Source organism: Sordaria macrospora, chromosome 7, assembly GCF_033870435.1.
Source record: "Sordaria macrospora chromosome 7, complete sequence".
In the NCBI taxonomy this organism is placed as follows: Eukaryota; Fungi; Ascomycota; class Sordariomycetes; order Sordariales; family Sordariaceae; genus Sordaria; species Sordaria macrospora.
The window spans coordinates 2,692,643-2,718,334 of record NC_089377.1 but is presented as its reverse complement, the minus strand read 5'-3'; the positions used below and the strand labels follow the sequence as shown (position 1 = coordinate 2,718,334).

The 25,692-nt window shown below is 51.7% G+C and overlaps 5 protein-coding genes across 5 annotated transcripts; 1 reads left to right on the top strand and 4 right to left on the bottom strand.

Moving 5' to 3' along the window:
* Positions 1–9,325: 9,325 nt before the first annotated feature.
* Positions 9,326–12,401, bottom strand: SMAC4_06307 (uncharacterized protein). The gene is made up of 4 exons (XM_066090430.1): positions 11,131–12,401; positions 10,606–10,956; positions 10,069–10,531; positions 9,326–9,998 (listed from the first exon to the last, which is right to left on the bottom strand). The coding sequence occupies exons 1-4, from the start codon at positions 11,736–11,738 to the stop codon at positions 9,837–9,839; spliced, it is 1,584 nt and encodes a 527-aa protein (XP_065947799.1). The 5' UTR covers positions 11,739–12,401; the 3' UTR covers positions 9,326–9,836.
* Positions 12,402–13,926: 1,525 nt separating this feature from the next.
* SMAC4_06308 (uncharacterized protein) lies at positions 13,927–14,790 on the bottom strand (the record flags this gene model as incomplete). The annotated part of the gene is made up of 1 exon (XM_003345859.1): positions 13,927–14,790. One exon carries the CDS (start codon positions 14,788–14,790, stop codon positions 13,927–13,929), a length of 864 nt encoding a protein of 287 aa, XP_003345907.1.
* Positions 14,791–18,158: 3,368 nt separating this feature from the next.
* SMAC4_06309 (uncharacterized protein) lies at positions 18,159–19,504 on the bottom strand. The gene is made up of 3 exons (XM_066090431.1): positions 19,291–19,504; positions 19,110–19,184; positions 18,159–18,956 (listed from the first exon to the last, which is right to left on the bottom strand). Exon 3 carries the CDS (start codon positions 18,948–18,950, stop codon positions 18,603–18,605), a length of 348 nt encoding a protein of 115 aa, XP_065947798.1. The 5' UTR covers positions 18,951–18,956; positions 19,110–19,184; positions 19,291–19,504; the 3' UTR covers positions 18,159–18,602.
* A 736-nt stretch (positions 19,505–20,240) lies between these two features.
* SMAC4_06310 (uncharacterized protein) lies at positions 20,241–21,475 on the top strand. The gene is made up of 2 exons (XM_003345861.2): positions 20,241–20,624; positions 20,696–21,475. The coding sequence occupies exons 1-2, from the start codon at positions 20,591–20,593 to the stop codon at positions 21,043–21,045; spliced, it is 384 nt and encodes a 127-aa protein (XP_003345909.1). The 5' UTR covers positions 20,241–20,590; the 3' UTR covers positions 21,046–21,475.
* A 74-nt stretch (positions 21,476–21,549) lies between these two features.
* SMAC4_06311 (uncharacterized protein) lies at positions 21,550–23,678 on the bottom strand. The gene is made up of 2 exons (XM_003345862.3): positions 23,067–23,678; positions 21,550–22,980 (listed from the first exon to the last, which is right to left on the bottom strand). The coding sequence occupies exon 2, from the start codon at positions 22,852–22,854 to the stop codon at positions 22,006–22,008; it is 849 nt and encodes a 282-aa protein (XP_003345910.2). The 5' UTR covers positions 22,855–22,980; positions 23,067–23,678; the 3' UTR covers positions 21,550–22,005.
* Positions 23,679–25,692: the final 2,014 nt, after the last annotated feature.

Below are 25,692 nucleotides of genomic sequence, written 5' to 3'. Positions count from 1 at the left end.
CCGGGGACGATGCATCCGGATTGTATTGAATTCCGGGGGAATAGTGAAATGGATCTTGAGCTCCGGGATAACCTGACTCTGGCTCCATTCTTGGTACAGCATCACTGGGTGGTGCTTTTCCGCGAGGATTTGAAGAGCCTGGTGATAGCCTACCAGATGGTATTTGGCCCGACCTTGGTGGTACCAATCCAATTGGTGGAGAGGGTGGACCGCGATGGTCACGTCTGTCGTCTGCTGGCATCGTTTGAAGCACTTTATCGCCTTCTTGCTCACTATAGATTTTATTAGAATCAATTATTGCTGCATGTCACTTCACAGGTCAGTACCTACTGTCTTTGCTGATGTCGAGCCAGCAAATCCGGCCGATGGAACGCCTTGTCGCAGTTGGGATATGGGCAACGGTACTCTGGGGGTCCATGCCCAAGTTGATGGCGCCTCAAATGCTCTGCCCTTGTAAAGGTCTGTTCAATTGTGTTAGTAGGCATTACATCACGCAATGGGAGTATGGAAGTTCTCTTGCCTTTGGTGGTCTACAGATGTCGCAAACATGAACCGGTATGCCTTTCTTTGCTCTGCTCACTCGGCCGGTGATAGGTGTAAGCCTCATGGGAAGCTCGGGGGTATGGGGTTGTGAAGGCATTGGCCTCATTGGCGTGTTCGACTGGTGGTAGTTGCCTCCCATTGACGATGAGGCTGATACATATCCCGTATGATCCGCCGAGTCATTGCTCGCTGTGCTAGGACGACGCATCGTGGACCTGTTATGAACAGCTGGTGGGGTCGAAGATGCAGCAAGGTTGACGTCTTTGAATGCCCAGCTAGTGCTTTGGTGCTTGGTCTGAGAAGTGGCAACAGCTAGGCTAATATCTCGAGACTGGATGGGTAGTCCTGAGCTACTGTCATATCTTGGGAGCGTGATGGGTGGTAACGTTGTCAGTGGTAGTGGTGGTAGCGGTGGTAGCTGAGTATGGGGAGGTGGTCCATAGGGATGGCCCGTGTTGGCTGGATGATTTGAGGCGACGTCCTTTTTATTAATGTGATGAGACTCAGTGCGGTCATCGTTGACATCCATTATGAGCTTGAGACTAGCCATTGTGGGCGGCAGTCTCAAATTTGGAAGTCAGATACCAAGTTAGTAATACACAGCCCGGTTTGAATGTCCGGGTTGAATATCCGCAAGAGCAGAGGTAGCAGTCAAAGAGGGAACTGAGGAAACGTCAAGTGAGATCCGGTAGGGCAGAACGTAGTACGTACAAGCGCGGCTGCAGCACGCGCGAAGAGGAGGCTTGATGGGTAGTATGTACGTGGGTAAGAGTGCAAAGACAGGAAACAAGCCCTCAGCCTTCCTCCGAGTAGAGAAGGGTCGCGTCGTTAGGCGATCCGAGTGGAGACATGTCGAGAGGCTGCGTACTAGGTACGGGCTCGCGGCACGTTGGAGGCGCTGCTATATCGAAATGGTCTTTGCACCGTACTGTGTAGACTTAGTTGGACTTGTGGTTGTGTACTGCGGCAGAGTAGCAACAGCGAGTTGTGTGAGTAAGAGACATACGTGAAGGCTAGAGTGTGTGGTAGTAACGAAAATGATGGGATACAAGGGAAAATCCATTGGTCTCGTCTTGGCCTACCTCGCAGAGGCTTGGTACCTGTTTCGGAGAGGCTGTTGCTGCGGCCAGGGGTCGGTCCCTGTCAGCTGGGGATGTGGATGTGTACAAGGGTCAGTGGGGAGGGTAGGACAGGGATATTTGGTGGGCGGAGAAGTTTGGGGGATGGGGGGAAGGGGATGGACGGAGGGTGGGATTTTTCTCGGCGTGGACATTGTACGTACAGAGCAGAGTAAACGCAAGTTACTTTCTAGAAGAGATCCCAAGATACTAAAGTCTTGGGCTGCTAACCCATAACATGATGTTTGCCGCGATGGCAAGCACACATGCGATAGACGCCATGGCGGCACCAATCAAGTGTCCTTAAGCCCACCAAGTCAGAGTGATAGTCGCGATAGACAAGCGCGCAGCTAGTCTAGGTACTGCAACCAGAAATGCGCATCAGCCAAACCTGATGCCAAAGCTCGCGAGAATCGTGCTCCGTCACGTAGCTTGTAGGCCGGCCCCCATGACGATGGGCGTTCATATGTGCGTACGCTGCTCAGCACGCGAAGAGATGAAGGGAAAGAAAATACCTGCTGCGAAGTGTCAGAAAGTGGCAATTACCCTCGTAGATTGAGCGATTTAGTTCTGTAGATGCAATTGCCTTATCTAGCTTTGTTTTCATACCTGTGTGTGCATAGATGCGATGAGTACCGCTGGGATGTCACAGTGTCGAACTGTTGGGCCATTTTACTATGTAGTATCTTGACTTGAGCTTTCGCTTCGCGTTGGTCACTGGCGGATTCCCCCTGCCCGCTACTCTGACAACGAGAGGCGCAGCTCTTCTTACCTGCAAGCCCGGCCAAACTGTAACACAAGCGCCTAAAATGGGGACAACTCCACGCACTCCCAAATGTTGTGTGACTGTCGACTTGTAGCGCTTTTAGATCTGTGATCAACATTCCTGGTATGATGTAGCTCTTTGTCCAAGGAAATAGCACCGAGAAGTCGTGAAGAATTGTATTCGGACGTCTTGAGAACACACAAGACGCGGACACTTTCTAGAATTCATGAAGAATACAACACCTAGAGTTGCGACCAGTAAAGAATCCAGGGCTGGCCCTCTCGGATCAGTTCTGGGAATAACGATGGTGAAAGAAAAAAGTTGAGCTGGGTGTGGTGATGGAGCGAAGTCGGCGTCTTAGCATGCCCTTCCACACAGCTTGTCAAACATGCCAGGCGGCGCTTGTTCCGCGTCTGTCGGCTCTTGAGTCCTCGAGAACATGGTACATATCGCGTTTTGCGTGCAGATGTGGAGTGCATTGCCCATAGTATGTGTAAGAGGCTCGGTCCGCTGTGGGCCAGGGGTAATTGCAAGGTTGGGATGATTTTGCTTTTCTTCAGTCTAACATCGAATACTCGAAAAGATGAGAGCTTGATCGATGGGACATGATGCAGTGCGTATCGTAGTAATTGCTGGCTGTGCTCGGATCCCGGATTCATGATATTCGTTTGAAACTCGTAGTCTGTAGTTCAGACGCGACTAAGCATCGTCCCATTTCGCTGATGAAGAATGACAGTGTGGGAGATGATGCAGAAAGATGGAGAGTATTGCAACATTGATGGGTGGTGGACGCGGACAAGGGGGTGAACGCCATCGTCGATCTCATTGGTGTGGCCGATCCCACCGTACACAGCCAGTCAGAAATCCTATTTTGAGGAATTCTCCATGCAAGTTTGCTTGGGTCGCGGCTCGGGAGCCAAGCTCAGTTGCTCAATCGCAGACCTTGCAAGTAGATGATAATTGATGATGGAGGATTCCGTTGACATGAAGGGCATACGTGCTTGCCTCCTGATGAGTTGCAGTCTTAATATGCCTTGGGGATTTGGTCGAGATTTCTGCAGGCATATGAAACCTCGGGACTTGCCTCCAAGGCACATCATCAACCCCTTTCTGGGGGCCATGAGGCTCAACGAAGGAGGCTTCGGCTTCTGGCCCGGAAGCTGCCGAGCACTTGGACGGCTGAAGTTAAGGCTTGGGAGCCAACAGTTACGGGGGAAGCGGGGGGTGACCTCGGGAAGAATCCGAAACAACATTGAATTGTCTGCATGGGCACGACCTGAAACCCAGACCGGGTGGGCGTACAGAGTGGGAGTAAGGTCCATCAGCCTCGCATGCAAAGCAAACAAGCGAACGGATATAGCCAGGATCCATCTAATAACGGCTGAGCTTCAGCTGTGCTGTTGGCTGATGATGAGAGGGGCACGCTCGTGTGAGATGTTGACAGCTAAGGACTGAATAGCAATCTCAAACAACACCCACTAGCAGCTGCTGAGAGCAATTTAATCATGATATGGCACCATATCTCTCTCGGTGATGCTCGTTGGCACTTGAAAGAAGTTGTGACGAGCTGTCCAGCGCGCGTAAACCACAGTTCCTCATTCGCTGTCATGGGCCTCGAATGTTGCATGACGGGACTTGAAGAGGTGTTTGTTCTCGTGTCCGGGCATCTATGTACGCACGTGTATGGTTTGTGTACTGACCACATCAAGCGTTTAAAGACGAAACATCGATCCAAAGGCAGAGGCGGCGGACGTGCAGTGAGTGCTTGGCCGTCGGCTGGCGCGCCTAACATCCGCGATGGGTTTGACTTTGGTGGTCAAGCGCAGGTACGTCAGCTACACACAGTGCCCCACTAGGGACCTTGGATGTGGTGGTGATCCCGCATATCGGCATTGGGACCTGAAGTGGTGTGTAATGGAGGTGTGCAAGGTACGAGCAATGCGTGGTCGCGGTAGGTAGCCAGATGTGTCAAAATCTGATATGGACACTATCCAGGATTTTGTGTCGGTGCCAACTGGGTCAACCATACCGCGGTGGTCTTTGGTCTCGAGCCAGGTGGCAGTGCTGATGGTGTTGAGAGACGGTGCAAGCCACAGAGCCCATCAGGCGGCCATCAGGCGGCCAATCATGCTAGCAGGGACCGGAACTCGACGCGGGCCCGCGATGCTTGCTTGATGCTGGATAGGCATCGTTCCTAGATGTTTCTGAAAGTCAACGATTCGAGGATGAACACAAGGATTCGCTGTGGATACAATCATAGGTAGATCATTCACCAGCCTAGGAGGTGGATAGGACCGTCTTGACGGGCATGGTGACCCTGTCAAATGCGGGGCATCGGCATCCTCCAAGCTACAAGACAGTGATGAGTGGTCAAGACAGAATTGAGCTGCCTCGATTGGTGGTGGTTTTTGGCATTTGACTTTTGAAGCGAGCAAGGGCGATGGAATAGTTCGGCAGTGCTGCGCTTTGCGTTGCATTGGAGATGGATATATCGAGATGTTGCGGTGAGGTTAACAATTTCGAAGAATGGTTGAGGTCAGTCAAAGTGGTCAATGATGGAGGTCCTGTAGCATTCGAGGCTGGAAAGGTGCAAGCACACGACGCCCATCACTGAGTTCGCGAACTCGAACTTGAACGTACAATGCAACGGGATAAGGGCTTGCTTGCCCCGTCTGCGCACACAGACCACACACATGTTGGTGCCGGCTGGTAGAGCAACTGCAGAACACTATCAAATGCTTTACATGACTGGTCTGCTGCTTCCCTGTTAGCGGCTTCCTGGTGGTCTTGGCCGGCGCTTAAGGCGCTTTTATTTTTAGCATCCGGCTTGGCATCTCCAACTTCTCCAACACCCAACCCCACCACCTTCCCCCAAGCTACCCCACCCTTGACTACCATCCATCACACTTTCACTTCAACAGGTTGTTGCAGGACGATTCCTTCCAGTATTTTCCATTGAAGAGGCAGGAGATTCAGATGGATCTTTCCGTTACTATCCCATCTCAACATAACGGTCAGCATTCGAATGTTCTCCGCCTGCTTATCGTAGAGCAGTTACCCCCTCCGTTCATAACTCTTACCCTAGGACCGCAAAGGCTTTTTGAGGTCGCACAGCATCATACACGACCAACAGAGTCAGCGAGAGACCGACCTTTGCTCGGGACCGGGCGGAAGTTGATGCGCTCGATCTTAAGCCACGAGCCACGGGGAACGAGCCACAAGTTGCACGAAATCAGGCACGACAGGGTGACCATCCGGTAGGTTTTCCATGTGCCGCGTACACTGCCCTGCTTTCATTCTTTCCCTCGTCAGTGACTCCGTGACTCCGTATCACCGTCCATGGCTTCTCTACAAGTACAGTGCTTCTTCTCGAGTTCCATATTGCCTTGCAGATACGTACCGCTTGTCTTTAGGCCTGACTACCTAACAAAGACTATTCCCATGTTGACCTGACCGAACGCCAGCACTATAAAGCATTTTGGTTTGCACAAGTTGTGCTTAGAATAGTATCCAAGACATACTATCTCGGGACCAACGGTGCCAGCTGTTATTCGTTGTTCTCTATCCTGGACGTCCTTCCACTTCCGCGTCGGGACTTATCCTTCGTAGAAGGGGGCCATATCCCACCTTCTATGTCTCATTACATCTTTCTGTCCATTTGGACTTTACAGCTCGTCTCAGACTCTTAATTCCAGTCCAATCACACGGTGAGCTCTTTCTCAGCTCCACGATGCCGCCCCTGAACTCTCTCCTTTGCGGCGTCGTTATCGCGGGACGACCCGAAAGACAACGTGTTCAAGCGTATGTAATCTTGGCTGGTCACAGTTAAGGCCGCCGAACATGTGGAAATTGGTGCCGCGCGGAGCTGGAAACGGCTTTTAACTGTTGGTCATGCGAAAGATCAAGAAATTTTATTCAAGACTGGTTCATATCATATGCCTGGGGCCAAAGCATTCAGCTTGTTACAGGTTTTGGATCATAGAACATCATCGCACCCCCCCGGCTTTCTTACTATCGAATAATCCCCCGATCCAATGATTGCTCAAGTCGTCCTATCGAAGCCACTCCTCGCAGAATGCTATCCCAAGTGAGCTAGGAGTAGAACTGGTTCTATTTCTACATGGAAAATTCATACACACACTGCAGGATGAAAAAGGCCCGAAAAGCTTTCACTCATTCACTTACTCGGAGGATAAGCCGACTAAGCCAGTTTCCAAATCCATACTATTCTTGCACACCTACGCAGTAGTACACACCCCTGTGTTCCTGGTAGGGTGTTGTGGTACAGCGCGTGGTTCTTGCGCTAGGTGATACAAACCATCACAGCCACAGCCTTACCGAAGTCCTAAAGTCTGCTACTTCGCACCGTGTATACAACGAAGTACTTCGGGGTAGTAGAGGTGCAGCGGCCTTGTCTTAACACACAAGCTTCCATCGCATACGAGATGATGAACAACGCCAAGTATGAGAATCTTTCTTTTGCCTCGAATATGCATTCAGCTTTCAATTCCTAGCGTTAAATTGGGGAGGTTTCAGGTCTGAAGGGCCGTTGCATCCTAGATGTGAAACAAAGACGATCGGCAGATGAATAGATGGCAGATCACGATGTGTCACTTGAATCGAAGCTCGGCTGGGAGACAGGTTGACCAGGCTAGGGTAAATGTGCAATTGGTTCCATCAATGACAATCCTTGAAACTGGACAACTAATGCTCTGATATATCGAGCATCACAGTGATCCAATTAACTCACTCAAAATATTCCATAAACCATGAGAGCCAAACCAGGCGAACCCTTTTGTTCTGCAAGTCCGGTCTAGTCTAGCCTCGTTGGTTGAGAAATGCAAGGCAGAGTACATGCGAGCGGCCCATGGCACGACCGCCAGTTGTTGACGGCTATGCAGTCATTTTCGTGGTTGACTGAATCTCTGAAGGAATCAGCTTCGAGTCGTCTTTCCATTTTACCAGCGGGAGGCACGGCAGATAATCGGACGAAATGAATCTGGACTCCCCACCTGCGCCGCCGCGGCTTGCCCGCCCTTCATAAGTGACCAGTCCAAGCTGTATTGGCAGGACCTCCTCGGGACCAGGTAACTCAACTGGCCCCATTGAAGGGTCTCTTCAGTGTGCCGTACCCTTCCGGGCCGGTCCACGAAGAGGTCCCGCGTTCGACTCGGTTGCACGGCACAATTTCTTTCGAGCAAAAAGCTGGGATTTCGTGTGTCGCCAGACAAACGCAACGTATCTCAACTGTCAAGGTGCGAATTGAGGCATTGGTTCACACAAAAACAAGGCTTCATGACTCGGAAGCTTTCCCCGTTAACGTCCTTTGGTATGTATATGGAAACGTGAAGCTTGAGCCGTCCGCTTGTTTCGGGTGGGTGAGATGTTAGATGGCACACATCCACCCTCATAGGAGTCAAGGGCATAATATCCACGTGGTAAGGAAGATTGGCGGGTGATGAAGTAAGACTCAGTAGAAGATGACCGAGGTATCATTCTGTCCTCACGCTGAGAGGCGAGACTGGAGTGACCTTTTAGCATGGAATCCACGGTAGGATGCTCTGGAATCACATGTCAGCTGTGCGACAAAAGGTGGGCAGACTCTTTGTATAGATCAACAGAGCCAACGAAGGGATCCATGGACGAAGTCAGGCATCGAGTTTTCTGAACCGGTAAACAAAATTGGAAAGCAATGCAAAGAGTCAACAATACCTTCCAAGAGGCTGGTTATCTCACAGCATCAACAAAACGACAACTGTCGCTGATAATTAACGTAAACTTCAACCGCTAGACCAAAACAGTACTTCCCCATGCCACAAGCAAAATATCCCCCCGTGTGACTAGATGAGAGATTGTAGAGGTACCTAAGCTGTTCGGAGACTGAAAGATGAATGGGAGGTATCTAGATGTGCTTGCATGCCTACGCCCACCAGCGCCTATCTCCGCTCACACCAGAAGAAGATTCCCACGCGTGCCTCTGCCACACCCATCCGATGACTATCCACCAGGCAATGACTTGCATAAGCTCATCTCACCACGAGCAATGCGACGCCAAGCATTGACCCGCGGGGCGCCACCACCAGCAGCGGCCGCCGCGCTTAGCTGGACGAGTAAGAAAGAAGTGGAACCCAAACCTGGCTGGTGAGTAGTGACCGTAGAATGTGTATGCAGTATGTTGTGCAGGCGTTTATGGGTGAGTTGGCCCGCCAGTCAGGTCAAAAAGGCTAGAGGGAGGAGTGTCAAGCTGAACCCCTGCTGGCTAGTAGTACATGTGACGACAGTTGGTGGCTTACAAAGGGCGTCCGAGTTTCCTGATGGCAACCGATAACTTGGTACGTGATTCTCTATTAGAATGGTAAGAAGCGGGGGAAGCATATACTTACGAACAGTGGTCGGTTTGGTGAGTGGGAGTGGGAGGCATCAAGAACTGTGCCACTCGGGTGCTTGGAGTTCATTGGTGGTGACTGGCTGATTCCGAACAAGTCCTGACATTTGATATTCTCAAGAGATGAGTGGCTTTGAAGTCAAAGTCTGAAATCTCTTACTTGAACTCGTAGGCTCGTCTATGTATTTCTTTCAAGGACGAAATTAAACAATGATAACAGTTGTCAACATAAATTTGACCATAGGGGATACGAATGTTCCATGTGTAAGACTGATCATGTAAAAACAAATTAAAGTGATTGAAGGAGGGACGGTAACAGTCGTAGAGTTAGAGTTTACTATATACCTTACTAATTGCCGACTTTCTCGTCGTTTTTAAGGCAACTCTGCTCTGAAAATGGGACGCAGGTTACCTCGTAAGAAACCCTTTTAGGATACCCATCTCCCGCATATATCAGCCTGATGCTAAAGTGAAGAAGACGTGAAGAGAGAGGTGAAGAGAGAGGTGAAGAGAGAGATGAAGAGAGAGATGAAGAGAGATATAAAGAGAGATATAAAGAGAGATATAAAGAGATATAAAGAGAGAAGTGAGGAGGGAGTAAAGGGTGAGCGAAGAGAAGGTGGAGAGGAGGTGAAGAGAAAAGAAAGTTAGAGGGAATACGCGCGCATGGATACTCTTAATGACGATGCCTTACCTAGTTACATGTATACTTTCGGAGACAAAAACTGAACCTTTTAATAATGATTGAGTAAGACCGGGATAGCAATGGCCAAATAAGGATAGTACAGTTACCCTCCACCAACGAGGTAAGCTCAAGAAAACCATGCCAGGTAAGGAAAAAAGGAAAGAAAACCCCGGCACCCATTTTATTACACCCATTAACCTGCCCTGTGCCCTCCATCCCAACCCCAGCTCATTCAAGTTCTGTTTTGATTTTCGATCCTTCCCCATCCTATAATCATATTCAAAGAGACGCCCTCTAACCCAATATTCAACGTATCTCGTTTTTCCCTTAGACATGCCTCTAAGCACGGCTGGTAGAAGCCGAGGCCGAAGCCGTACCGGAGCCAGCCGGGACGTTGGACCTCTGCTTCTCGCTACTTCTCTTGTTGTCACCCTCTTCAGAGTCATCATCGCTGGGTGCCCGGCTACCGTCTTCCTGGTTCGGCCCCCGGGTCCGGCTCATCTAAAAGGGACAGAGTCAGTCAAAGCACTCAACAAGCAGCGCCCAGTGAAACAAAGAACAGAACACTTACCCAAGATCGCACACCACCGACCAGCCCAAGGGTATAGCCCGTAATGAAATCGTTTACGTTTCCTGCCGCCTGCGCAGCAGCCTGTGTCGGGCTCTTGGGCGCCAAGTTGGAGGGACCAGCTTGCGCGGATCCTGAAGCCAGACCAAGAGGGCTGGGACTGGTAGCATTCGAAACATCGGCGCTGCTACCGCCGTTCTGCGCCATAGCCATCAACTGTGGAGGCAGTCGGGGGAACCCAGAAGGGCTTGGGCTCTGGGGCCGACTAGACGGCCAGAACTGGCGCAGCTCCTTGCTAAGCTCCTGTCCGGTCGTAGCCCAGTTGCTGCGGATATTGTCACGCAGATCCTGGATATGACGCTTCAGGTCAAGCTCGTTCTTCTTTAACCAGCTGACGTTGAGCTCTTGACGCGACGCGCCGCGCTTGAATTGACGGGCAATATACTTTTCATAATCGCGGACGATCCTACAGAGCAAGAAATATTGTCAGTACAGAGCCTGGAATGCGAGACATGGTATGACGGGTGAGGGATAACGAACTTGGTGATAATACCAGTGGTGCTGACACCCTCTGTCCGTTGCGTAACCAGGAACTTGCCAGCCGCCTTGATAGGCGCATAAATGTCGTCGCCCTCGTCAGCACCGTAGGGAATGTCGTCGTGGGCAACATAGTCAATCTTGTGTTCCTCTAGGAACTCTGGTGTGACAATCCAGGGGCAGTCCTCAATAACCTCATCCACCCACTTGCAATGCCGGACGGTCTCGGCACGCTCCTTGCCTGACAAAACGGTCAAGCCCTTGCGCTTGTGTGTATCCTCGTCGCCTGTCACGCCCACAAGGAGGTAAACTTCGGGGAAGGCCTTCTTTGCCTGCTCGAGCTGGCGCATGTGTCTGTGGTATCTGGTAGTTAGCAAGTGACTTTACAAGCGCTTTGAGGGCCTTCTTTTGTTGTCCTCGATCACATTGGAAGCCCAAGCTGCGTCAATTACCCGGCTCCGTGGGCATTGGTTTTCCTCCGTCTTTGATCGGCAAACAGTCCGCCACTAGGAAAAGGAGTGAACGTACCCAAGATGGAACAGATCGAAGACACCATCCGCATACACTCTGACTGGCCTCCCCACAGGAGGATCGTTCGTCTTGTATCCCACGGGATGGGTAAGCTTTCCAATGGGCGGTGGTGCCATTGCCGGGCCCTTGGATATTATTGGGTAGCCACCTGTCTCTCCGTCTTCGCTGCCATTGTTCTGACCGGCCGTGGCCTTGCGGCTGCTCTTGCGGGTGACTCTTTCGGCAATGTCATCGCTGGCTTCGGTGGTATCACTGGGCTCGCCGGGATCGATAGCCTGGGCCTGCTCTATCGCATCGGGGGCGGCGGCGGGAGCTTCTGAGGGCTGGTCGTCGTTGGAGCGCTGGCGCTTACTAGGCGGGTGGCTACTACTGGCAGAGCCGGTCTTTCTGTGACGTGAAGACTCGGCAGCGGTGGCATCGCCCTCTTCAGCCGAGGCGTCGCGGGACTCGGTCTGGATGAACTGGTCCTGGTTCATGATGGCGGCGTCGACGGGGTCGAGGTGTGCGGTATTGATGTTGGAGTTGGCAATGCTGTCCGCCGCGGCAGAGCTACGCTTGCGTTTCCCAGAAGCCTGAGGCGTCGACGGGTTCGGAGAAGGTGACATGGCGAGTGGATTGGGCGTAGAAAGAGAGAGAAAGAAGAGGGGGAAGGAGTTGATGAGTTGGGCCAGCCGGTACTAGAGGTCGGGCTAAGAAGTTATGGAGTGTGCAATGGAGCAATGGAGCAATGGAGCAATGTAGAAGGTACTGCAGTGCTAATTGTGGGCCCTGAGCTATACCCCTTCCAAAACAATTCCTGGTCAGAATCCCAGCAACGCCTTCTGTATCTTTATGGCGTCTGCAGGCAAAACGCGCTCAGATCAAGCTAGAGGCAGTGATGGCGACGTTTGAGGATCTGCAATTGAGATGAGGAGCGAAGTTGTCGTGCGAATGTGTCTTGTGGCGCACAGTTTGGTGTTTTAACGGCGCCGGGTCTCAGGCTTTCGGCCTGCAGGTGATTTGACGGGTTTGAAGGTACCAGGTACGAGCACTTCCACTTTCCAACAAAATATCGCCAGCTTCAAGAATGACGGCTGTTGTATCCCCGGGTGGCCTCTCTTTCTCTGTTCCTTGTTTTTCTCTTCTTTGCAATTCCGAAATGGTGGAAGACTTCGGGGCGTTTGATTGACGGAGAAGTCAATTGGCGCGATAATGGGATTGTTGCACGGGTGACTGTGACAAGTACTCTTTCAACTGTTGAATCCAATGACGGTTCCGAAATCTGGTCGGTCTGGCTTTGAAGAAAGAGTTGCTCTCTTTCACATGCGGCTAAGAAGAGGATAGGTATAGAGAAGACGTCAGAGGGCCCCTTTGCTTACTACCACACACCGGAGACGGCAAACAAGGGACTCGAACCACCGTATGGACGGGAGTGACAAATGGAACAGAAGCAGACACGGGAGGCTGTGAGACACTTGTTCACAGCTGAAGTTAGTTATCAACACAGAACAATCACTCAGCAACTGCACTTCCAGCAATCGCGGACTTACTACTCTGTTTCACAAATCAGATGTCCGTCCGGCTAAGCATCTCGGGAGAACAACATGCGCTTGCTCAACATTTCACGAAACTATTAACTAGCATCATCTTTCCCCGGTCGACTAGGCTTTGCGTTCCATTCTCATAGGGCACGCACTGCGCGCCTGAAGAAAATAAGGATCATCTGCATATGATTCGGCGCCAGCGTCCCCTCAGTTGCGACGCTATTGCTGCGGTGACCTTCAAGTTTTTCCTCTCTTTGCTGGTCGGGATTCCACCAGGGGACAAGTCCCCGGCCGCTCGCTCTTCCTCCAACTAGTGTCCAAGTCTAGAGTATCGGGTGCTGTGTAGGGAAAGATAGCGATAGCTTCTTTGCCTCGAGCTGAGCGGCAAATCCTGTGTGAGCGGGAGGTTGTCCAAGTCAGGAGAAGCATAAAAATCATGGCACTAACAAGGGCAGCAATGGAAGTCCGGGGGCGGGAATGGGCCCACTGTTATAAATCACTAGAAAGCTCGCCTTGTCCGCAAACAGTGGGGGCCATGCCACCGGGAGCTGGAAACCGGAGTGCTTGTCGAGGCCGTTAGTGCAATTGGATGTGACCGCCCCGAATGGAACATGGGAACAAGCGAAGCGGCGGCAGTGGCAGCTGAAGGGAATTTTTTGTTGAATTGCAGGCATTCGCAAAGAGGGAATCACGTCATTGCTAACTGCCAAGCAAGGGCCAGACCACACCCTTTAACGCAATGGGCGACCTCAATCATTACTTTTGACTGGCGGTTCGTATCATGGTGTGGCTTGTGTCGACGATAAGACCACCACAACCACATTCATGATCGCCAAGGTGGCACATGCCGACATTCTGGTGCTCGTCCGTTTCATTCGAATATCCATTGGCGATGACGAGGTTGTCGGCAGCATCAAAACCAGTTCGGGGATACACCATTACTTGTGCGGTTCGGGCGGGCAGTGATGCTCCGATGGTCGGAACACCCGGCACGGGGATGAAAGGAGAGGTTCAGATAATGTCTGCTTCATTTATATGTTTCCAGAACATTTGTCATTGGGGGTTTGCATCCCTCCCCTGGTATCGCGAGCTTGTTCCCAATGGTCGCGTCTATGTATGTACGAGTAATTCCATTCCTTCGCGACTAGAAACGCTTTCGTTGTCGACTGTGATCGTGCTTCCAAAATGCCAAACCCAATGAGTACCTAATCATAGCCTCTTACTTGTAAATGCCAAACTGCCCAAAACGAGAAAACCTGGACACACTTGCTCATTGCAAAACCACCTTCGACTTCCGCACAAAGTGTCTCCCACACCGTGTCTTGTCGCCAGGCTTGCTCATATAGCAATATGACTTGGCACCCTCGGGCGCAATCGGCCCAAACTTCTCCCTGATGGAGCAGTACTCCATGTTTTCGCCCATCCACTCCTGGATGTGCTTATGCAGTTGGCACCGCGTGACGCCGCATTTTCTGCAGTATGCCTGGCCACGGACCCGGAGCTGCGACAGCGACAGAGACTTCTTGCTCTCCTCCTCGCTCTTCTCCTCCACCGGCGAGGATGGTGCCGATTTCCTGACCATGCCTGCGAGATGCCATGCCCACTCCAGTTCGTTTGGACCCTCCCGCCGCGTCCTGAGCGGAACGGTCCCGTGCATTCGCCGGTGGATCGCGTAGAAGTGCTTGTTGGTCAACCCGAAACAGGTGCTGTCGATAGGGTCGAGAAAATCGAAGATGGCCATGTGAAGTTCCGGTGGCAGATCGAGCAAGAGCTTGCCTGCTGATGGCACGGGCAATGGCAAACGATCTGTGACAGAGTAGGACCGACGAGGAGGGCCCAACGCAGGTCTGCGTTGTACTGTGACTGCCTTCTCTTCTGTCGGCTTGGCCTGGCTCCTCTCCTTCACGGACACGATCGGCAGCTTGACGAAATCTTCTTCGGGAAGCTGTTGGATGGTGTGGAGGGTAAAGAGGGGAGGTTGTGGGATGTGGTATTCCTGGAAGGTTTGAGACCGGCGTGGAACTCGCTTTCCTGACCGCATAAGACTCGTTTCCTTCCTCCTGTGATCCTCTCTGGTGAACGGCATGCCCGAACCCTGCGTAAGGGTTGGGGTGCTATAGAGAACCTCGATCATGGTGGTGATGGATGGTTAATCGGCACTTGACGTTGTCTCTCGATGGTAATTGTGGTCGTTGATATTATTGTCAGTATGTAGGCGTTTCGTGATAACAATCCCTCTTTGATGACGGTAGTCGTTGAGGGTATCGACGTGTATCACTTGTATCAAGTCGTAGTGGATGATGGAATGTTGGTTGATATAGATGGTGGCAATGATACCGGAGGATGGAGGTAGATGCAAAGCGGACTGGGCTGCTCTTTTAAACACTTCAGGTACCAATGCCGTCGGCCACAAGGAGATAATATACGGATCCCCTCACTAGCAAGCTCATGAGCAGGTGGAGGGTGGGATGGCGAGACGGGAGGGGGGGGTGATAGTCGTCGACGTGGTACAGATGGATCGATGTGCGGGCCGGGTTTCTGGGGAAATGTCTTGGGTGTGTAATCTAAGAGGTAGGTTGTAACCTGGACAAAGAAAGTGGGCAGGAACCAAGATTCCGGTGCGCTGAGTTGGAGGCGTAAAATGGAAAGAGGGCCAGAGTGGAAGGCGATGGCTGAACGCGGATTGGATTCCGATGGAGAAAGGGTGAGGTGAAACGGAAAGGAACTAACGGTAAGGTAGTCTGCAAAGGGGAAAGTCCAGGGCTCGTTTGTGGTACGGCGCTAGGAGAGCGGTGGAGGGGATCGTCACGAGGGCCAGACAGGCCTTTGCATGTCACTTTCACTCCGGTGTTGCCTTTTTCCTGGTTCCGTTGCGATCCGTTTCCGGACGCCTCTTTGGAACGGCCCGGTACGGTCGGAGTGCTTACTGCGTAGTGCACATTGCATTATCACGCTATCTGGATGCTTCCAAGTGCCGCCGCAGATCTTCTTGTCGTTGCTTCATGTTGTCTCTCAATCGCTACCATCCTCAGCCTGGTTGGGCCCTTGGTGGACTCCCGGTGGAGGTGAAGGCAAAGTAGGGTCTCAGGCATTGTGGGATTGTGGGTTCGAGTTGTATCAAAGATCACAACTGAAGAGAGAGCAAACCGGCAGTCGTTATTTGGTTCATCCCAATCTGGAGTAGGACCTGGCACCAAATGCACACTGCATTGACGTTTGCCCGAATGGGCATCAAAAAGCAGGACCAATTCACAACCACAGACGTCGTCCAGCCAGAAAAGGTAACCGACCAATCACAGAGCGTAGCGTGCGTGTAATCCAAGAAATTTATCGGTCTGCTATCATGCTTCAGAGTCATCAATCGATCGGCCAGAACATGTTGGAATCCTCGTGTTGCACTGCTAGGCTTTGCTAAGACCTGCTTTCCTGCAACCTTGTCCGGGATCGCAGGGGCCTGGTCCCGTCTTGGACTCTTGGGATTGAAACCTCAAAGGTGCATCTCTGTGTAGGGATGTGCTTGGATGACTTGGATGGAATTGCCTGGACTCTTGGTCTCTCCAAGTCGCGAATTGCAGCATGTTGACAGCTCTGACGGCACACCGGTTCCCCCCTTTGAGTTTCGCAGCCGTTGCCTTGTTCATACACTATTTCCGAGTCATGATGGATCGCGGACACTCGGTACCTTCTTTCTCCCATCTTCCGTTTTTCTTCGTCCGATGACTTGCATACCGGTGTTCCCATCTTTAACCTTGTCGCATGTCAACCTCTCTCAGACGAACATCTCCGAATCCGCTGGGCCAGATCGTACGTCGATGACACGACCGGATGATACCTATCATTCCAAAGCCAAGACGGTCGCTGACTATTTGACTTGCTTTATCCACTACCCCGCCTTCTTCTAATGAGCATCATCCTTATTACGGAGTTCCTTCGACAGGAGTACACAGTACTTAGAGGCACTGCTAGTTACAGAGTACTTTCCTCCGCATATCTGTGGCGGTCGTCTTCTGTTTTCTCGCTTCTTGTTAAACTCATCCACGCTATCTTGTGACGACTGATGTTTAAAATTTGATAGGCTAATACTTGGTTACCCTTATCTGACTGGCCACTCTGGAGACATATCTCGGGGGTACGATTCATCATAGCCCTCCAACGATCGGCGGCTATAATGTGTAGACTAAGCCGTCCAGTTGTTCTTCTGCACGTGGTGGTGCGCCGAACAGCCGGTAGATGATGGATATCGAAGTCTTACTCTGAGCTTCGATCCAGTCTGACCCCTTTCTAGTTTACGCAAAATGTAAAGCACACGTACACATGGCGTTGTATCGAGCTCAACACGTACGATGCAGATGAGTATCAATGGGGAGAGATCTTCGTCTTCCATCATTAGGTGAAAACGGAGGTGTACATTACGGCAGTGCAGGTCCAGATGCGTGGCAAATATGGAGACAAGAGTGTGTTGCTGCGCCGCTTCGTTGCTAATTGCTTCACTGATCCGAATGAGTCCTCCAAACAATTGTCCGACAGTAACGTCAATGGTGGTGTGCGGCTGTCAATGCCACAGCTCCATTCATAGTGCAGGATCGTTCACGCGATCACAGCTACAGGAGACGGACGGCAACGGGAGAAAACGGGAGCATTTCACTCAAAGCATTTTATCCGACCGAATCACAGTTAATTCCAAGAACTGAATGGTAACTACTGGGTTTGATACAGCATCGGGTATCTCCGTTGCGGGTTGAAGCCGGACCTGTGTTTTGACTTATGAGCCCGGCAGTGGCCGACACACAGTCTCAAGACTCCCGGGAGCCAGCAAACATGAAGCGAGCACACTCGGATAACATTCCTTGTGGCTATAAAGTCACGCCAATATCTGCCTACGAACAAAGAATCTCAACACCACCTTTCGGCGTGCCCGCCCGGCTTAAGGGTACGGTTTCCAGCAAAAAGCCAAGGCTGGTTAGACTATTGATTCAGATCTTATCTATAGTCCAGCTTTCACGATCCATTCCTATGGTGAACTATACCTGGCAAACGGCATACTTCCCGTTATGCAGGAACACCCGCAACGGTCACCAGAGCAGGGAGGGAGGCAAAAGGGAAGAAGATGGCACCGTTCAACCACCAGACCGGACTTTCCAGTCATAGGAAGCCGGGCTCAAGTACAGCCTGGCATCTGGGGGCAATATCGGGCCAGGCATCAAGAGTAAATCGGTCTGAGCCGCCCAAGTTGTGCTGTGGTGTATGAAATCAAGTCATGAAGGGAATTACCCATAGACGTCATACCCACGCTCCCGGACCCCGGGATTTTCTCGTACGTGTAGTTGAAGCAAGAACTTCCCATTCCGTGATCCGTGATCCAGGTTCGCCAAGACCCGCCATGGCATGCCTTCCGGGGCAATCAGTCCGATGGAGGGGCCGAAGATCACCAATGTTTCGGGTCAATGTTCCCCGGCTCTTGCACCCGAAGTCCACCGGTCTTACTGACACGGTTACAGAAACCTTAGTATAGAAGGTTTATGGCGTATCATCAGCGTTGATCACTACCTATGTATTGGTCCTATCACGTTAGCAAGCAGGATAAGTTTATAACCGCTCCTTGATGTTGAAGTCATACAATACTGCCGCTTCGATGAAGAGCATAGAATCGAGATCGATGACCCCCGTCTACCAGCGACAGCCGTGCCGGCTTCGAGCCCAGCCGATCAAACCACCGCAGCCGGTTCACGTCAATCCCCCTGATTCAACACCATGTGGAAAAAGTGATGATATCATTACAGAGTAGATTATTGTTATTGTCGCTTGCTTGGTATACCGGCTCCGGGCGCCCTCAGTCCCTCGTCATGCGCCTCTTCCTTCCATCCATCCATCAATCACAACATTATTAAGGGTGTGACCGGACGAAACCAACGCATCTCCTCTCCTCATCTTTGTAAACCCCATTACTTAGAGGGCAATCCAGATGAGCATGATGACAACATCGAGCCCCTTGGCCTCGCCATCATACTTGAAGCTCCACATGCCGTCCGTCTTCTCGTTCCAGTAGCCCGCCGTCGCGCTGTGCATGCCGCGGCGGCCCGCCTGTCCCTTCTTACTGGCACTGGCGGGAGCGACAGCCTCGGACGAGGTCGACTCGCCCTCGGGGCCGGTGCCGGTCGACGTACTTGTGCTGGTGGCCTTGTTGAGCTGCGAGGTGGGAACGACGTGCTGCACGATGGTGCTGTTGACGGCGAACTTGTAGGCCGGGGTTGTGGCGCCTTGGGGGGTCGCTTCGGACATTACCGCCTTGAGCATTTTTTGCTGGAATTCGGAGATCAGTTAACGTTGTGCCCCTCTTGTTACTGAAAAGTGCCCGGTGACCCCTTGTTCTGTGTTCCTCCAGATACGGAGAAGGGCGGTATAGAGGAGCAGGCGGACAGGAACAGAGGACTAGGTAACGTAGGCGAAACGTACAATGATGGCCTCATTCCATTGTGCGGTCTTGGGGTGCTCATAGAATTCGACGCTGGCGAAGGTGCTGTTGCACACCTGGTTGTTGTAAAAAGTGTCAGCGCATTTCGCAACTTTCGAGTAGCAGGTCCGGATTTCGTTTGGCGACCGCCGTGCTGGAAAAAGGGGTCGATCGCAAACGTACGTCGGTAGCGATCTGCTCAAGGCGCTTGGGCGGCAGGGGCTGGTTTTGGCATCGCAAAGTCAGTAAAAACTGCTCAGCTCAAGGAAGCCGGCCGAAAATCCTCACAGAGTTCGATGGGGAGGCCATTTTGTTGTGTGGTGTTGTGTGGTTGTTGGGTGTAACTCGGTGTTTATTTTACGATTGTTGCGGTGCGATGCAATAGACGGAGGAGACCCTGGCCCAAAGGCTGTCGCGTTAGTCAATGGAAAGCCCAACCAATCTCGTCTCTGAACTCTGGGGGAGGGGGGCAATCATACAGCTGCTCTTCGAGGGACAAGGGTGGATATACTCTTTATTACGGCCCTGGGATGTTGAAAAGGGGATGCTAGGAGACGGCTGCCGGAGGAAAGTTGAAATGTCGAATTGTAGATGCCCAATCGTAAACGGTCGTTATCACCAACACAACACGCGATTACAGTTCGTCCCGTTGCCTGCCCCGATGCGCTCTGCCACTGAGTCAGCATCACACTGCCCTGCAGCGAGTGATGGCCGCTGCCGGATGGGTAACTCCAGCGGGTGCGGTGGAGGGCGAGCTCGAATACCAAGCATTGTAGCCTCAGCGTTGGCCATCGACATTGACAGCTGACAGATGAGAGGCACGTGATCAAGGGCGTGCTCACAGTTCGACTTCAGAGTTTCACGGTCACCACGGTGACGAAAGAGTGGTGGGTTAAGCATCGCTTTAGCTCTGTCCAGCGGAGGCATTCCCACCCAATCATTCCGGAAAGGAGGCCCACGTGGGCTCCAGTTTCCCGCTACGATTTCAGCATCAGGCTTGTTGGAGGATGGCTCCGTCCTCTCATTGCTCAATTGACGTTTGAAGCTTTGCAATTGGCGAGCAGGAATTCCCTTCTTCCACTTGTGGCAGCTTCTCGCTGGCTGCAGTGCCGCATCATTCAGACATCAGACTTCGACGGTTGAGTTGGCGAAAAGAAAAAGGACGAACCTCCCCCAGAAGCCCGAGACGAAGAAACACGACAGCGAACAGTGTTCCACAAAGCTTGTTCGTCGGTGACACAACGCGAAACCGTCCCAACTCTTGTTTGACAGCTCCAGTCGCTGTGGGATATCTTATCCGAGTCTCTGACGGAACCGGGAGCCGTGCGCGGACCGCCTTTGCTAGCTTGATTTTCGATCCGGATTGCCACTACGAAAAACACTTCGAACGACAGCAGTTTCTTTATTCTCGACGGTACATACGCAGAGCCTTCGCTGCTCAACCGATATACCGACACACAAATCATAGCTACACATCATCAAAATGTCGAGTCAACCTCTCCTCCAGACTGCGCCAGGTAAGCGAACATTACGCTCCCTCCCAGTTTCACGGCGCTTTTCCCACTGACATCATCCGTCACCTCCACAGGCAAGCGCATCGCTCTCCCCACTCGCGTCGAGCCCAAGGTCTTCTTCGCCAACGAGCGCACGTTTCTCTCGTGGCTCAACTTCACCGTCATCCTCGGCGCCCTGGCGATAGGCATGCTCAACTTTGGCGACCGGCCCGCCTTTATTTCGGCCTTTCTCTTCACAGGCGTTGCCATGGCAACTATGGTGTATGCGCTCGTGACGTACCACTGGCGAGCCAAGTCGATACGAATGAGGGGACAGGCCGGCTTCGACGACCGCTTCGGTCCGACCTTTTTGGCCATCATCCTGCTCCTCGCTGTGGTGGTCAACTTTGTTCTGAGGATCACGTATACTTCGCAGCAGCCTTAGAAAGCATGAAGAGAAGGACTGGAACTGATGGACGAATGACCTGAGCGACGACAACTACTCTACGGGATTTTGATGATGTATCAACGCTCCCTTCTGACTGGCCGTTGCGCCAGATAAGCCAGCAAACCCGAGCTTCCGAGCTCCGAATAGGAATGGTGTACTGCCACCACTGGCGGGATTCGTGGAGAACTGGTATTCGGCTCTCTTGGATATCATATGACGGAGCTATGAGTACGATACGTTATGAGCTGCTACTAGAATGAAGAACACTGGAGCACATCGGGGATAGGAGATTGGGAATGACTATTCAACATTTGTATCGACGGGGCAGGGGCGTTTGGCATTGATTGCTTGCATGGGGCCGGCGTTTGTCGACTTAGGATCCTAAAGCATTACAGACTAACGAATAAAAGTTCAGAGAAGGTTACCACAAAGCAAAACTTTTCCGTTGCGTTGCGAATGCTATTTGCATTGTTGCGCTTTTGGTCTAAGATATCAAAGAACATGCTATTGATGGAGAATGTTGCTCATTTGAACGATCTCCTTGGCCCTTCTCGTGTTTTCCCTTGACCTAGCGTGGATAATTAAAAGCACGCTTTGAGAGATTTTGTGTAAACCTCGTGTCTATAAAATGCAAGGTACCGAAGCAAAAACACAACCTGATACCTGATGATGCTCCCATAACTCCGCACTATGCCATGACCATTGCCAAACTCCAAATGGAGAATCATCAAGTAAAACCAGAACGTTCATGTGTCGCGAAGAACTGCCCCGAGGCTATTACTTATGCTCGTTGCTTTCCTTTTAGACCCCATCATCCTCAGTGTGCCCTGAACTCCCATAATAGTGTCCCAACCGAGTGAAGGGCAATATGGCCCATCATGATAAATGCATAACTCTTCCTGCGAGCCTCCTTTCCATCCGTCAGATGGGCATAGGCGGTCAACCGGGGGGCAGGACTTAGGCTACCAAGCTGACCCTCTTCTTTTTCAAATGCTCAATATGCTGCTCGTTGCTCTGCACAGCAATGTTCCGCATCGTCCTCAGCTCCTCGATCGGGATCCTCGACAAAAATACGCTCACATACTTGTTGTGTCGAACCTTGGTTGGCTCGATAGCTCTCTCGAAAACCGTCTGCTGTTGTTGTCGTCGTTGTCCCTCATTGTTGTTGTTGTTGCGATCACCCATCGTCTCGAACGCCTCCTCCTCGTCATCATCACCATCCTTGGTCAAGTCCATAACCGCATCCTCCACCACCTCCATCCCACCACTGCCCTCTTCCACCTCTTCTGTCTCCGTCAGGACATTGTACTGAAACCACTTTTGCTCCCCCTCGCCAATCCTCCGTCGTACCAGCTCGGCAATGGTGACAAGCTTGCTCGAAGCCACTGGCTTGGCGGACAGGAGCACCACACCGGGAAGCACGGATTGATCCCACAGGTTGAAGCGGTCGAGGTGTTGCAAAGCTTTGTCGACGTGCTTGGCGATGCTGGTCGAGGGCATAACGCTCATGGTCTTGACCTCATATCGGGGCCGGAGCTTGGCGAGGAGGGACGCGTATGGTTGGAAGGCCGGGGTTACGCCGGGGGTGGTGCTTTGCTGCTGGTTGTGGTTACTTTGCAGTGGCGTTGCCTGGTTCTGGATGTTGGAGGTTCCTGTGGTGCGCTGCTTCTTGCTGGACAGGTTGCCTGGGACGTCGCCGTCTCCGAGATGGCGACGCTTGTTCTGGTTTGACGAGACCGAGGATGAGGCCGAACGTGAGGGGGGAGAGGGCGACGCGTGATGAAGCATTGTGTCTGCGGCGGCCATATGGCTCTGTTCCCAGGTAGGTTTCGTCAAGTTGATTGATTGATCGGTTCAGCTTGCAGGCTGGGGTTGATAGGACTGATGGCGATGGATGTGGTTGCCTGGCCCGGTACCTGGCCAGATAGAATGCTGTTGAGGATGAAGGTGAAGTTTAGCTGAGCGTTGTCGTTAATGTTGGGGTTATCAAGGGAAGCTTGAGAGGCAGCGGTACGTACCGATGTTTCGGTAGGCGACTGTTTAATGTCGAATTTGACGTGGGGTCCATGGATGCTTCGATAAATTTGTGGATCCATCTAAGGCTTATCGATAAGCAATGTACAACCTCATTTCAGCCTGGAGTATTGGACGTGTCGTTCGAACTTTACTCACTTTCGCTTGGAGATTGGTACGAGACGGCGGCGGCATTTCATTACACATCGACTTGCATCCAGTAATCGCTCATTTACTTTCGAAGTGTGCCTAGGTACATACGGGTATCCAGAAGTCTTATATGATGTACGAAGCGCGCTTTTGACCTCGGTGACAACCTGAGGTTGACTGGAGGCTGGAACTCGAGACAAGGTGCCTTGCATTCCACGTTACGAAATTCCAAGTACTGCATGCTGGAGAGAGCATCATAGATCGGACCACATTAGTGCCATGAAAGCTAGCTGAGATGTTGCGGAGTACCTAGACGGAGTTAGAGAACAACGGCCGCGTCTGAGAAGAATCAGAAATCACAAGTTCATGGCCATGAGGTGGATTTAATATGGCCGATATTATCTACCAGGAGAGAGCGAGAATGTATTCAGAGGATAAATGTTCCTTCCAAAGGCAGGTGATTTTCTAGTGTTTGTCTTAAAGCATGGCTCTCTGTAGTCGGAGAAAGTTGTCTGATAATCTCATTGCTAATTTGCAACACCAGGAAAACAGCAGCTTTCGTTTTTGGTAAGCACTCGAGAGCCATCGTTGGCTTGTGAATACTTCGATACAGATAACGAGAGATAACATCAACTCTCCAAGTTATCAACCTCGAGATCCAACTTAGGTGAAGCTCTTCAACGGTTGGAGGTTCTGAACATTTGGTTCCCTTTTTGACCAATGAAACAGACAGAAGTCATCATGCAGGTCTCATGCAGCCCGTGGCCCACCATGTGTGCTCCAAGCTTGTGCACTGTTCATGATCGGGGTCTGTGGGTCCCGACGCTTTGTTGTTGGTCGGAAGAAGATGCGACGTCCTGGAATATTGGCTGTACAGCTTTGTCCATCTTCTGGCGAATGCTTTATTTTCCATAACTTGATGACGGCGAGGGGATATTCGCACAGAAAACCTCAAAAGAGCCTCGAGGCACATCGAACGCAATAATCGACCCGGGAAGACGTTCTCTTGGTTCAGGGCAACGTGTTCAAGAGAGCGAGCGCAGACCGCAACTTTCTGCACCGGCAGCTTTCTTTGCAGTGCATCAAGGTCCGTGGTTCGAAACTTACAGCAAGCAGCTGAACATCAACCTTACCCGCTTGATTTTCTGATTGAGCTCCATTCTCTCTGCGTGGCGTTGGATGAGATGTGGATTTGCGGGGTTCACGATGCGTAGCAGGGGCCAGCGTGTTACAGATCAAGCTACTTAGATTCAAGAGTCTTGAAGATGTCTCTCTTGTTGTTTGCAATGACTTCCAGAACGATAAGAAGGTGCACGTACGACAGCGACGACGGTGAGAGCTGCTCTCTCGTCACAAAAATAACCATTTGCAGCATGGTATGATGTACTGGCACCCTCTACACTACACCTGCTCACATCGGTGATACCTTAGGCAAGCCACAATCGACGAGAGGCGGCTGCTTGCAACTTGCTTCCCGAGCGCAAAGCTTACTGGTGCGTTGACTGGTTGCAGGCACATTGGGGCTCTGGGGATGCAAAACTGGTAAAGAGGTTGGATGACACCCAGGTTGGATTGGTTGTGTTGTCGCTGACACTGACAGTTCCAGTTGGCAAGGGTCAAACTCAGTTGAGTGATTCCAACACCTCCGACTGTCCAGTGAAATGATGAGACTCCCAAGGACTGGGCGCGATCAGTCAACCCCATCTTCACAGCCCCGGCTGCACTGCAATCGCATCCTCCTATGCCGTGCCCCTCGCCCACTCCGACTTTCCCATCTCATTCGCATTTCATTCCCCATCCGGTTGCATCATAAACGCTCATATTTTGGCGTGGCAAGCACCCACAGAAATTGGATGCGACGGCATTCTTCTACACACTTATTTGCGACTGGAGCCTCCCGGTCACCATCTGTTTGTGTATGACATTGGATATTGAGACAGCAGCCAGAAATACACAGTAATTACGTGATGATTTTCACGACGAAACAAGCTGCGCGTTCGACCGTTGAGGTATCAAGCAGTCGATTTCAGACCAGAGAATCGGTTTGCCTTGGGCCTCGCAGCATCGCGCAGGGATCAGTGCACATCCAACAGGAAGAGTGTGTGCATGTGCGAGTGCAGCCTTCTCGGCGTTCGGGCACAGCCTTCCGAGCCTTCTCCTCTTTTTTTTCTTTTAACTCCTCTGTCGGGAGATTCATTTCACCTTCCAGTCGTGATGGAAGTTTCTTCCGGTCCTCATGTGCAGATGCTCTTGCGTCAAATAAGCACATCGGGAGCGGTACGCAGCCAGAGGTAGTGTGCAGCTGAGGCGTGAACGAGCAGGAACAGGCAGGAAGCAGAGTGGCAGAGCATGGGCTCGTGAGACATGGAGGTCTAACAGTAACAGCAACAGGCGGCTTGGCCTCCCACCCTCCATGTTGACCCATGTTATTCGCTTCTGTCCAATCACAACCGTAGATTGTGGCCTCTCCTTGACTTCCCA

Bases quoted from the DNA above. Each gene is read 5' to 3' on its own strand.
- SMAC4_06307 (XM_066090430.1), bottom strand. From the start codon at position 11,738: ATGTCACCTTCTCCGAACCCGTCGACGCCTCAGGCTTCTGGGAAACGC. The intron at 10,957-11,130 runs GTACGTTCACTC...CAGATACCACAG, and splicing joins TTCGATCTGTTCCATCTTGG to ACACATGCGCCAGCTCGAGC. The intron at 10,532-10,605 runs GTTCGTTATCCC...CTTGCTCTGTAG, and splicing joins ACCACTGGTATTATCACCAA to GATCGTCCGCGATTATGAAA.
- SMAC4_06309 (XM_066090431.1), bottom strand. From the start codon at position 18,950: ATGCTCAAGGCGGTAATGTCCGAAGCGACCCCCCAAGGCGCCACAACC.
- SMAC4_06310 (XM_003345861.2), top strand. From the start codon at position 20,591: ATGTCGAGTCAACCTCTCCTCCAGACTGCGCCAG. The intron at 20,625-20,695 runs GTAAGCGAACAT...TCACCTCCACAG, and splicing joins TCTCCTCCAGACTGCGCCAG to GCAAGCGCATCGCTCTCCCC.
- SMAC4_06311 (XM_003345862.3), bottom strand. From the start codon at position 22,854: ATGGCCGCCGCAGACACAATGCTTCATCACGCGTCGCCCTCTCCCCCC.